Genomic DNA, 10,766 nt, shown 5'->3' with positions numbered 1-10,766 from the left:
TAAAAAGTAACTAGCACTGGCAACTTAAGGTGGGGGCTGAGGTAGGCTGGGTTTTTCAGCTAGGCTGGTTGGTGGATGCATCAAGCACGAAGATTGCTGAAGTAGCAATAACAATACCCAAAGAGTAGCTTGAATATTGGAAATGGCAAATGATGAAATGGACAATGAGGTAACATTTCTAATACATATTACTGTTGTGGACCAGATGGCCCATCCAGTGTTTTGAGTCTGGTCTAAGAAATGTGGACATGCAGAAAAAAAATGAGACAACTTCTGGGTGGAGGGATAGGGTGGGCTTCCCTGGCAGAGAGAGAATAATGGTGGTGCTGGTCTAGCATCAACTCCTAACCCTGAAGTTATCACATGTTATCTTAAAAAGGGGGGGGATAAGAGTTGATACATCCAACACTTATCGTGTACCAAACAAACATTTTACATGCATTAACTCATGTATGAGGATTACCTCACAGAGATTATTGTCCACATTTTACAAATAAGGAAACTGAGGCACAGGTGGCTTAAGTAACTTTTCTGTGAAAGGCTAAATAATGCCGCCCAATGATGTCCATGTCCTAACCCTCAGAACCTGTGAATATGTTATCTTTCATGGTAAAATGGACTTTGCAGATGTGATTTAATTAAGAATTTTGAGATGGGGAGATTATTCTGGATTATCTGGGTTTGCCCAATGTAATTATAAAGATCCTTAAACAAGTCAGAAAGGAGATGGAAGCAGAGGTCAGAGTGATACGGCCAGGAGCCCAGGAATGCAGGCAGCTTCTAGAGGCTGGAAAAGGCAAGGAAATAGATTCTCTCCTAGAGCTTCCAGAAGGAATTTTACCTTGATTTCAGGCCAGTGAAACTGATTTCAGACTTCTGGCCTCCAGAACTGTAACATAATAAATTTGTGTTGCCTTAAGCCACTAAATTTGTGGTAATTTGTTATAGCAGCAATAGGAAACTAATACATCGCCCAAGGTCACGGAGCTACAGAGTGTCAGGGCCAGAATTAAAATTGAGGCAATCTGGTGCCAGGGCCAGAAGTTTAACCACTGTGTTATTGGGCCTCTCACAGAAAGAATAAAATTTCAGGTTGAATGCAAAATAAGTGTCTCCTAGGTTTTCCTCTTATACTCAGAATTCCACGTCCCAGAGAAATTAAAACATGAGAAAGGGGATCCTACACCAGCTAGTTTATACAGGTCCCCTTCTCTATGTCTTCAGTCCTGGACCCAAGAGATCACAAAGGAAACCTTCTATTTTAGAGGTGAGGAATTTGAGGACTAAAGGGTTGTGATTTTGAAGTTACCCAGCTGGCTGGTGAAATAATCTGCTAGTTACACAAGGGGCACGTGGTGATGTGGGAGACCCACTGATCTCAGTGCCTTTGTAAAATGAGAAAGGAGGCTGTGTGGCAAGTGAGGACCAAAGGATCCAGGTTTCCTGAAACCTATGTTTCTCATTATTCATTTAGGAAGGGTGGGAGAAGAAATGCTAATTACACATCTATCCAATGCAATACTTCTAGAAGAATACAAAGTTTTCACTGGAACAACCGTTTAGCCCCTTGTGATTATTATATTCCCAAATATTAGCCACTTTTATGTCCTGGTCACTGCCCCCAGCTCTCTAACACAGCATCCAGGACAGAGTGGGGGCTCAAAAATATTAATTGCATTAAACAAAACGCTTATGATAGCATCTTTAGATCAGCGCTTTTCAAAATTTAAGGTGCAGGCCAATCCCCTGGGGGGGGTGCTTGTTAAAATGCAGATTCAGAGTCAGCGAGTCTAGTTGGGGCCTGAAATTGAGCATTTCTACCAAGTTCCCATATGATGCTGATACTGCTAGTCCATAGTTTATATTTTTCAAGGTCCCTGAAAATGAGATCTCTCCATCCATATATAAAATATGTCATACAAAGTTTGATCATTTAATGAAAGTTTGCAAAGATGGCATAGAAATAGACTTTTTCCTTTTTAGGCACCTCTGCCCTTCCAATAAAGGAGGCAAATTAGATGCCAGGGTTCAATGGCAAGAGTTGGAACAGTGCCCCAAATACCTGCTCCCTGAGCTCTGCTCTCAGTCTTCCAGAGGCAGGGAAGGGTGTAAAGAGAGGAAGGAGGGAAGTGTCCAAGAGCTCCCATGCCTTCGTTCCTCTTTCATTTCCAACCTTTAAGGAGCACCTGCTCCTTCTGAACCGCCGAGGTCACGGACAAATACGCCGGAGCGCAGCGCCGCGCCCCCCTCCGCGCGCCCTTGCCCAGCCAGAGACAGCCGACGCGCGTGCGTGCGCGCTCGGTATAAATAAATCCCAAGCGGCGGCCACTGGACAGAGCCAGGCTGCCGGCACCGCTGGCCATGGCGGGTGAGGACCACCAGTGGCAGGGCAGCATCCTCTACAACATGCTCATGAGCGCGAAGCAAACGCACGCGGCTCCAGAGGCTCCCGAGGCGCAACTGAGGAGCCCGTGCTGGGGCTGCTCCTGCGGCGCGGAGCCCCCGGTGGGCAGACAGGGGCTGCCGGGTGGGCGGGCAGTGGTGCTCCTGTACCGCTGCTGCTTTTGCGGTGAAGACCACCCGCGGCAGGGCAGCATCCTCTACAACATGCTCACGAGCGCAAAGCAAATGCATGAGGCTCCAGAGGCGCCCAAGGCACGGAGGGAGGGCTCGTGCTGGGGTTGCTCGTGCGGCGCGGAGCCCCCAGTGGGCAGAGAGGGACTGCCGGGTGGGCGTCCCATGGCGCTCCTGTACCGCTGCTGCTTTTGCGGTGAAGACCACCCACGGCAGGGTAGCATCCTCTACAGCTTGCTCACCAGCGCAAAGCAAACGCACGTGGCTCCGGAAGCTCCCGAGGCGCGGCCGAGGGACGTGCGGTGGGACCGTTCCTACTGCGCGCAGAGGCTGGTGGGCAGAGAGGAGCTGCCGGAAGGGAGAGCAGTGGCGCTCCTGTACCGCTGCGGCTTTTACGATGAAGACCACCCGCGGCAGGGCAGCATTCTCTACAACATGCCCACGAACGCAAAGCAAACGCACGCGGCTCCTGAGGCGGAGCAGGGGGCCCCCTGGTGGGACCCTTTCTGTGGCGCGCAGCGGCGAATGGCCCTCAAGAGTCCACAGGTGGTCTGCGAGGCAGCCTCCGCGGGCCTGTTGAAGACGATGCGCTTCGTCAAGTACTTACCCTGCTTCCAGGTGCTGCCCTTGGACCAGCAGCTGGTGCTGGCGCGCAGCTGCTGGGCGCCGCTGCTCATGCTGGAGCTGGCCCAGGACCGCTTGAACTTCGAGACAGTGGAGACCTCAGAGCCCAGCCTGCTGCAGAGGATTCTCACCACCAGGCGGCGGGAGACCGCGAGCGAGGAGCCGCCGCCCCTGGCCACGCTGCAGCCACACTTGGTACCGCCGCCAGAGGCCGGGCATTTGCTGTCGGCCGCCCAGGTCCAAGCCATCAAGGGCTTCCTTGCCAGGTGCTGGAGCCTGGACATCAGTACCAAGGAGTACGCCTACCTCAAGGGGACCGTGCTCTTTAATCCGGGTAAGGGTTCCAGCCTTGAGCTCTGGATTTTCTCTGCTCAGAAAAGTGTTGGGCAGTGCCTACCCTGGGCACAGGCAGGGGCACAAGTGAAAAATCGCAGCTAACTCAGCAGAGTTGGGGGAGGGGGTCCAGAAACCACTTCTCGTGGGTGGGCCGCTGCCAGAAACTCAGCAGAGGGGAGGGGGCTGGCTTGTTGAGGTTTGTACTTGTCTCTCTACACCTTTCTGTTACTACAGAAGTTTGTGCCTTCAAGAGACATGGCTATTCCTTCTCCTCTAGTCTTTTAAATCTAGTAGCACAGCTTTAAAAAAAAGTTTGTGTTCACTGCTAATTCTGCAACATCTCATTCTGAAACCTAGTTCTGAAATTTACTAGAACCTTTTTGTTGCAGGAAATCTATTTGGGCTGGAAAGAAAGGAAGCATTTGTTAAGGACTCAGAGACCATCCTCTGGGGACACTGTCAGGACACTGGACTTAGTGTTTCATGGGTCTGACTCTGAATGGTCATTTTTATGATCCCAAGCAGCTGGATTATCTTATCCTCCAAGTGTCTGTGAGTATGAGGCTAGCAAAGGGGTAGGAAAAAGACACACTAGGGACTGGGAGCAGGAGCACCGTATTTTAGAGCTTGAAGAGACGGTAGAGACCTCCTAATCTACCCCCTCTGCCCTCCACCCTTCCTCCACCCCATTTGCAGGTTAGATAGCCTAGTCCCAAGTGACCTTACTCCAAAATAAATGGCCAGTGAGTTGTGGAGCGTGGGTCTCCTGTCTCCTTGCCTAATGGGAAGTCTGCTGTGCCAGACTTTCGGGTTGTCTGTTGGATGCTGGACACTCTGCCCCATACAGTGCAACCAAATCTTGGAAGATGATCTCTCTGGATAGCCCAATGCCTAGTGTCGAGTGTGTTCTACTACTGGAGTCATCTTCGACCAGCATCCTTCCAAAAGGGTCACAAGTGGGCAGGAAGTTTCCAGGCAGCTTGAGCTGTGATAGTCGTTATAATACTCCTTCCACATCCTTTTTTCCTGACACTAGGAATCTTGAGTTATATTCTTGCCTCCTGCCTAGCATTTTTTGAAGGGGTATAGAGCAGTATTTAGTGGGATAATAATTCATTCAGAATTCACATTTCAGGACCTAGAGACCTCAGCTCATCCCAGTGATCATTGTAGGTCACCTTTTGCTTATATCGTTGTTCTCCAAACTTGCCTGTGCATAAGAAACACTTGAGGGGCTTGTTCATAGTCTCTCCAGGACCCTACCCTAGAGATTCTGATTCAGTATCTCTGGTCCAGGGTCTGCAAATCTGCGTTCATAGTACGTGCCCTACGTGGTTCTTAAGATCGTTTGGGAAACAGTGTTTTCTTGCTCCGTCAGCCAATGTTGTTAAACATCTACCATGCCATGTGCCTTGTTCTGATGGAATACAAAAATGAGACGGGCTCGGCTTCCAGAAGTGTACATTCTACTAGTTTCCCGCTTTTCCTCCACCTCGTTCTACATACTGTTGTCACACACATACACGTTTCCTTTATTCTCACTCTGGTTTTCTGAATCCTCTCTCAATATGAGTTTAACCAGCTAAGCTGAGTGTATTTTAAACACACATGCATCTGCATTTGGGGAAATTAATGCCTGCTAAGTGTTTGGCCTTTCTTTGCTGTTTATCGTTTTGTATCCCCTGATCTTCAAAGTTTTTTTGTTTTGTTTTTACTGTGGAGTCCATCTATCCGCCTTTTCTCTTTTCTAAATTTACTGTGAAGGCAAGTCTTTCTTTGGGGGAGGGGAAGCCACTTTTCCTTGGGGTGGTGGAAAAGGAGGGGTGTGGTATGAAAGCAGAGAAAAGTGATGTGGAGTTCAAAAGATGAAATTTTAATGAGCCATGAATCTAGACCTGGAGGAACTTCAGATTTCTGGTGGAGTTTCATGCAAGCCGCCTCTTACCCTCATCAATGGAATTCAAACACAATAAAAGTGGGTCTCAAGCCTGAAGAATGAGCTGTAGGTAGTCGGGGATGTTAATGCGTGGACTGGGGTGATTGGAATATGGATTAGAGAGATTGCATTCTCCTTTTATTAGAATTGATATTTGCCTGTAATAGGAATGACTTGCTTATGGCCATTACTTTTTAAGGAACACTGACTGGTTCTGCTACTCTGTGATGATTAGCATGGTGCTTTTTAAACTACTTTTCTTGGATTTTGTAGAAAAAGGGAAGGAAAATGATTGCAATCACTGACATCATTTAAACAGAACAGTAAATTTGTAATTACTTAAATACAAGTTAAAGAACTTTAAAGTAATATTACTATCATGGAGGATCAAAGGACTTTTAAAAGCAGCCTCCTCTTACCACCTTCTTTATAAAACTTATAGGCACTTAATCTTTCCTGCGTTGTATTTCATTCAGTTTTCCTTGGGTATTACACTGTACTGCAAGAAGGTCATGCTTTCTCTATTTGAAAAGTTACTTTTGAACCATGTTGCAATCAATGATGTTTTCATGTTTAGTTTTTAACCTTTTAATGGCTGTAAGACAATGCTTTCAAAGACCTCTTACTTTAATATTTTTTAAAAGAGCCTTTTGGAGTGATCATTAGAATCGCTTTTTTTTTTTTGACATACTCCCATGCAGAAATCATGGTACAATGAGCTAAGTGGCCAGTGTTATCTCTTAAATTATTGTGGGACTCTAGACTAAATTAGTCTGCAGGCAAATAATTAAGACTCGTGAGTCACAGTTTGTGGCTTTGAAGTTTACCACCATTGGCTGGATAATCATTTTAATGGTGGGAAATTCGAGGGAAGATGGTAAAATATTTGTCATCTGGCAGAACTTCATGTTATTATACAATGGTCTGTTTCTCATAGGTAAAAGGTAAAGTACTCCTTGAAATGATTTTAATGTCTTCATATTTGCACATATAGTGAACTGGAGCAATGATTCATTAAACTATATTTTGTCATATTGAATTGTGTGCATTTTTTGGTTCAGGGCCAGCAGTTTTTAAATGTGAGGATGCAAACAGTGAATATTAAATAAGAATAATTATATGGTGTTTCATTCTGGAAAGTGTTGCTTCTGAAAACTTAGAATTGGCTTGGCATTTTATCCTTTAGAAAGCCCTTTTAATCAGGAAGCTTGAGCGCTTGTTTAATTTGGGAAGGGGCAGAAATGGATATATTTAAAAACCTAGCAAAGGACTCTGTGAGTGAGCTGTTTATAACAAAGAGATTTTTCTCCTCCAGACCTGCCAGGCCTGAAGTGCGTGAAGTACATCCAGGGACTTCAGTGGGGAACTCAGCAGATCCTCAGTGAACATATCAGGATGACACACAGGGGGCACCAGACCAGATTCGCCGAGCTGCACAGTGCCCTTTTCCTGCTGAGATTCATCAATGCCAATGTCATTGCTGACCTGTTCTTCAAGCCCATCATTGGCACAGTCAGCATGGATGATATGATGCTAGAAATGCTCTGTGCGAAGTTATGAAGGCATGTGGGCCACAGAAGTGCAGTTCACCAAGAAGGAAAGATAAGGAGCTGTGGGCAGAAGAGTGTAAAATAAACTTTCTTATTGTTTTTACATGCATAGTATTTTTGTATTCAATTAAAGAAAAACTTTAGTTACAATTAGAAAATCCTCTGTTCCATAGTGTTTCATTGTGAAGGAAAACATTTGCCAACAGGCAACATCTCTGTACATCTTTAAGGAAAGAGCAGGGTACTACACTAATAAGCTATTTTCACAAGTTTACTCTCTCCATTGAACCTGCTAAAATCAAATTTGTAATACTAAGTTATAATAAATGTTAAGGTGTTAACCATTAACTTGATTGCAAGAAGTTTTCATCAGGGTTTAAGTAAGGCTTCAAAAATATTAAAAACCTAGCCAACATAAACAAAGATTAAGTTATCTTTGTAGGTGGCATCATGACATTTAATATTATGGCATGCCAGTGTTGGCGAGGGTTGATTTGGCTCTATCTTCATTTTCACTTCCATCAGCTGTGTGGAAGACTGTCTTGGTACCAAGTGGAGTCAAGTGGTAATCTGTGATCGTAGAGGCACCTGAAAGTGAAATAGATGTTCAGAGTTTTGGTTGGGGATTTTTCTGTACACAGTAAAGTTCAACAAGAAACTTACATTGTATAAAGAGGCATTATAGTTCCAGAAAGCTCAACATCGTTATAAACCCCTGATTATATCTTACCTTTTAGATACATTATATATTGTAAGTGTCCCATTGAACAAGCATAGCGTGAAATCATGAGGTGACTGTTCTTAGCTAATGCTTCCCCTTTAAATGTAATCTATAGAACTAGTTATTCCTTGTCTTTGGATAAAATTTAGGCAACTAGATGTTTATTCACTTATAGGGAATAAATTGCCTGTTAGTGATTAATACGTCTAGTCCAGGATAATAACCCATTGCAGGGAGTCAAACTTCCTTTTGTGCAGCATACCCCTTTGGCAGTCTGGTGAATCCTATGGACATCTTCTCAGAATCAGGCTGTCAAAATAATGGAGCAAATACTTAGGATTACCAAGGAAATCAAAATATGTCAAAATATATTAAAAATGTTAAATTTTAAAAACATTTTAAAATGTATAATATATGTGCTTCTTTATCAACACATTAAATCACAAACTAGTGGCAGGTCTAATATCTACCTTAATTTCGAGGCAGTGATCAATATAATTGAAATTTCCAAATATCTATAATGTGATAAAATATCTGAGATTTCCATTGGTGACTGTGATGAGGGACTCCCAAGAGTACCACCCCATTCAGAGATTTGCTAGGTCTCATGGGACTCGGCATATAGTTGTGTTCAGGGCTAAGACTTATTACTGAGATGTAGTAAGGATATACAGCCAGATCATAAGGGGAAGAGACACAGGCGGATCCTGGAAGAATTCATGTGCAGGCTTTCTTTTGCTCTCTCCCATGAGGGGTCACACGGGGCACACTTCCCCTGCAATGAAAATTCGGCAACATGTGTGCAATGTTTCTGCCCAGGGAAGCCCTTTGAGACTCAGAGTTAAGGGTTTTATGGGAGGCTGGTCACATAGGTACCCTTTACCTAGCATGTACCAAAATTCCAAACACGCAGAAAAAAAGCAGGTGCTCAACAAATAAACCCCATTGTTTGCACAAACAGTCTAGGCACAGTGAGTCCCTCTTATGATTTAGGGAAGGGCGGGAACACTCCCAAAGTCCAAGTTCCCAAATATCAGCCAAGAGTCAACCCGGCAAGCAGGCCATTCTATGGATAGCAGTTTCACTCTTGCTATGTTAACCTGTCTGCATAATCCACTCCCTTGGCCCTTGACCAAGATGTCTTTACAGAATTATTATCAGTAGGACCCCATACAGCAAGATGAGGCCAACCTGCAGTATTGATTTCAATTATGCCCTGTAGGGGTCCTGGACTTAGCCAGTTAAAATACATCCCATTAGCTATAAAGATCTGTCTTAGAAAGCCAGGTGGCTTCCTCCATAAGTTTCTCTATGAACCTTTTTTTTTAACCTGGCCCGTGGCATCACTTTAGGCCCAGCACAGCTCTGGCCAGTAGGATGAAGCCGAGGCAGTGTCACTATGGTCAGGGCACACACCCAAGAAGTACAATCCCAGAGGTCACCAAAGGGCACGCATGTCCCCTGGAAACAAGTTGTGTACAGTGTTCAGGCTCTGCAAGCAGGACAAGCATTGGTCAGGCAGTACAGGCTAACAGGGCTGCCAGGGTGGCTTCCCACCATGGTTCCTCCTGCCCCAGAGTTCTCAGTCAGGTCCAAGTAATTCAGGTCAGTCCTTGCTTTCAGAGGGACTACCTGAGGGGGGCAGTTTCAAACAGTTCTATCAGCGACACGAATTCATGGCCTGCTGAGCGTGGACAGCGTGTGGAGGTGTTCTGCGGGGACTGTGCAGGCGCTGCCCACCCCTGCTGTTTCTTAGTCACACTGTCACATGTGATCTGGTCTCTGCAGTCCATCTGAATCTGAAGCAGCTTGAAACAGCTTGCAAAGGCAGCACCAGCATTTTTCTTCAGAAAGAGGAGAAAGCTTCCAGGAGCAGTTCTGAAAAGTCATCGTTAATGTCCCACCCACACCCCTGCACCTCCCCAGGTGCCAGAGTTTTTTCTCTGTTATTACAAATTCAGTGTGTCCCTTTCACTAATCCTAACTTCACAATTTTTCCTAATCATTTCTTTTTTGCCCAGCCCTTTCATCTGGAAGGGTTGTGTGCAAAAGGAACACAAGCATTTCACAGAAGAACATTTTTAGACAACTTAACCAGAAAGACGCATCATACTCAGGAACTAGTCAGGGTGAAATCCTGACTTTGCGATACTTTTTAAAAAATGGGTTTACATTGGGGCCGGCCTGGTTGCATAGTGGTTAAGTTCACGTGCTCCACTTTGGCGGCCCAGGGTTCATGGGTTGGGATCCCGGGCATAGACCTACACACTGCTCATCAAGCCATGCTGTGGCGGCGTCCCACATACAAAATAGAGGAAGATTGGCATAGATGTTAGCTCAGGGACAATCTTCCTCACCAAAAGAAAGAAGGGTTTATATAACCTCTCCTCCCCCCATGCCTGTTGTCCTGATCATTTATTCAGTGAGTAGCCTAGAAAAGATCAGGCCCTTTCTTGAGACAGCTTCACTGAATCATCCAACTGCCTTACTAAGGTGTGTGCAGCAAGAGAAAGGTGAGGGAAGTAGAGTCAGGCTGTCAGTCCATTGTTGCAAACTGTAGCTAATCTGGAAAGCAAAATACAAGTCAACAGCAGTGAGAGACACTCCTCTCCTCCCCAGAGAGGTTCCAGAGTCTGATCTATCAGAGGTTCGCAGAGGGGTCACATTCCTGGTGTGTGCCCACCCCCAGCTTGTAGCTTTCAGCAGGAATCACGTTAGGAATGCAATCAGGCTCTGCATCAGAGCTATGGAACCCATCAGCAGCTCCATTTCAAATGGTCCCGTTCGAGATGATCGGGCACATGTGGGTGGTGATGGATTGTAATTAGTATTTGGGTGGTGAACATGATGTACTCTATGCAGAAATAGAAGTATAATGTTGTAAACCTGAAATTTATACAATGTTATAAACCAATGTTACCACAATAAAAAAAAAAAACAAAAAAACAAATGGTCCCATTAGAGAAGAAGCCGCTACCCTAGGGCATCTGCAAGTGACCCAGCTGGTCCAGCCAGCATCCATGTG

The 10,766-nt window shown here is 45.3% G+C and overlaps 1 protein-coding gene across 1 annotated transcript; it reads left to right on the top strand.

The window, feature by feature from the left end:
- The first annotated feature begins 2,361 nt into the window (after positions 1-2,361).
- NR0B1 (nuclear receptor subfamily 0 group B member 1) lies at positions 2,362-7,062 on the top strand. Its single transcript, XM_058535199.1, has 2 exons — positions 2,362-3,532; positions 6,786-7,062. The coding sequence occupies exons 1-2, from the start codon at positions 2,362-2,364 to the stop codon at positions 7,028-7,030; spliced, it is 1,416 nt and encodes a 471-aa protein (XP_058391182.1). The 3' UTR covers positions 7,031-7,062.
- The last annotated feature ends 3,704 nt before the right edge of the window (positions 7,063-10,766 follow it).

This window comes from Diceros bicornis, chromosome X (genome assembly GCF_020826845.1).
Source record: "Diceros bicornis minor isolate mBicDic1 chromosome X, mDicBic1.mat.cur, whole genome shotgun sequence".
Taxonomy (NCBI): Eukaryota; Metazoa; Chordata; class Mammalia; order Perissodactyla; family Rhinocerotidae; genus Diceros; species Diceros bicornis.
Note: the sequence above shows the minus strand (reverse complement) of the source record. Positions and strands in the feature narration are given on the sequence as shown.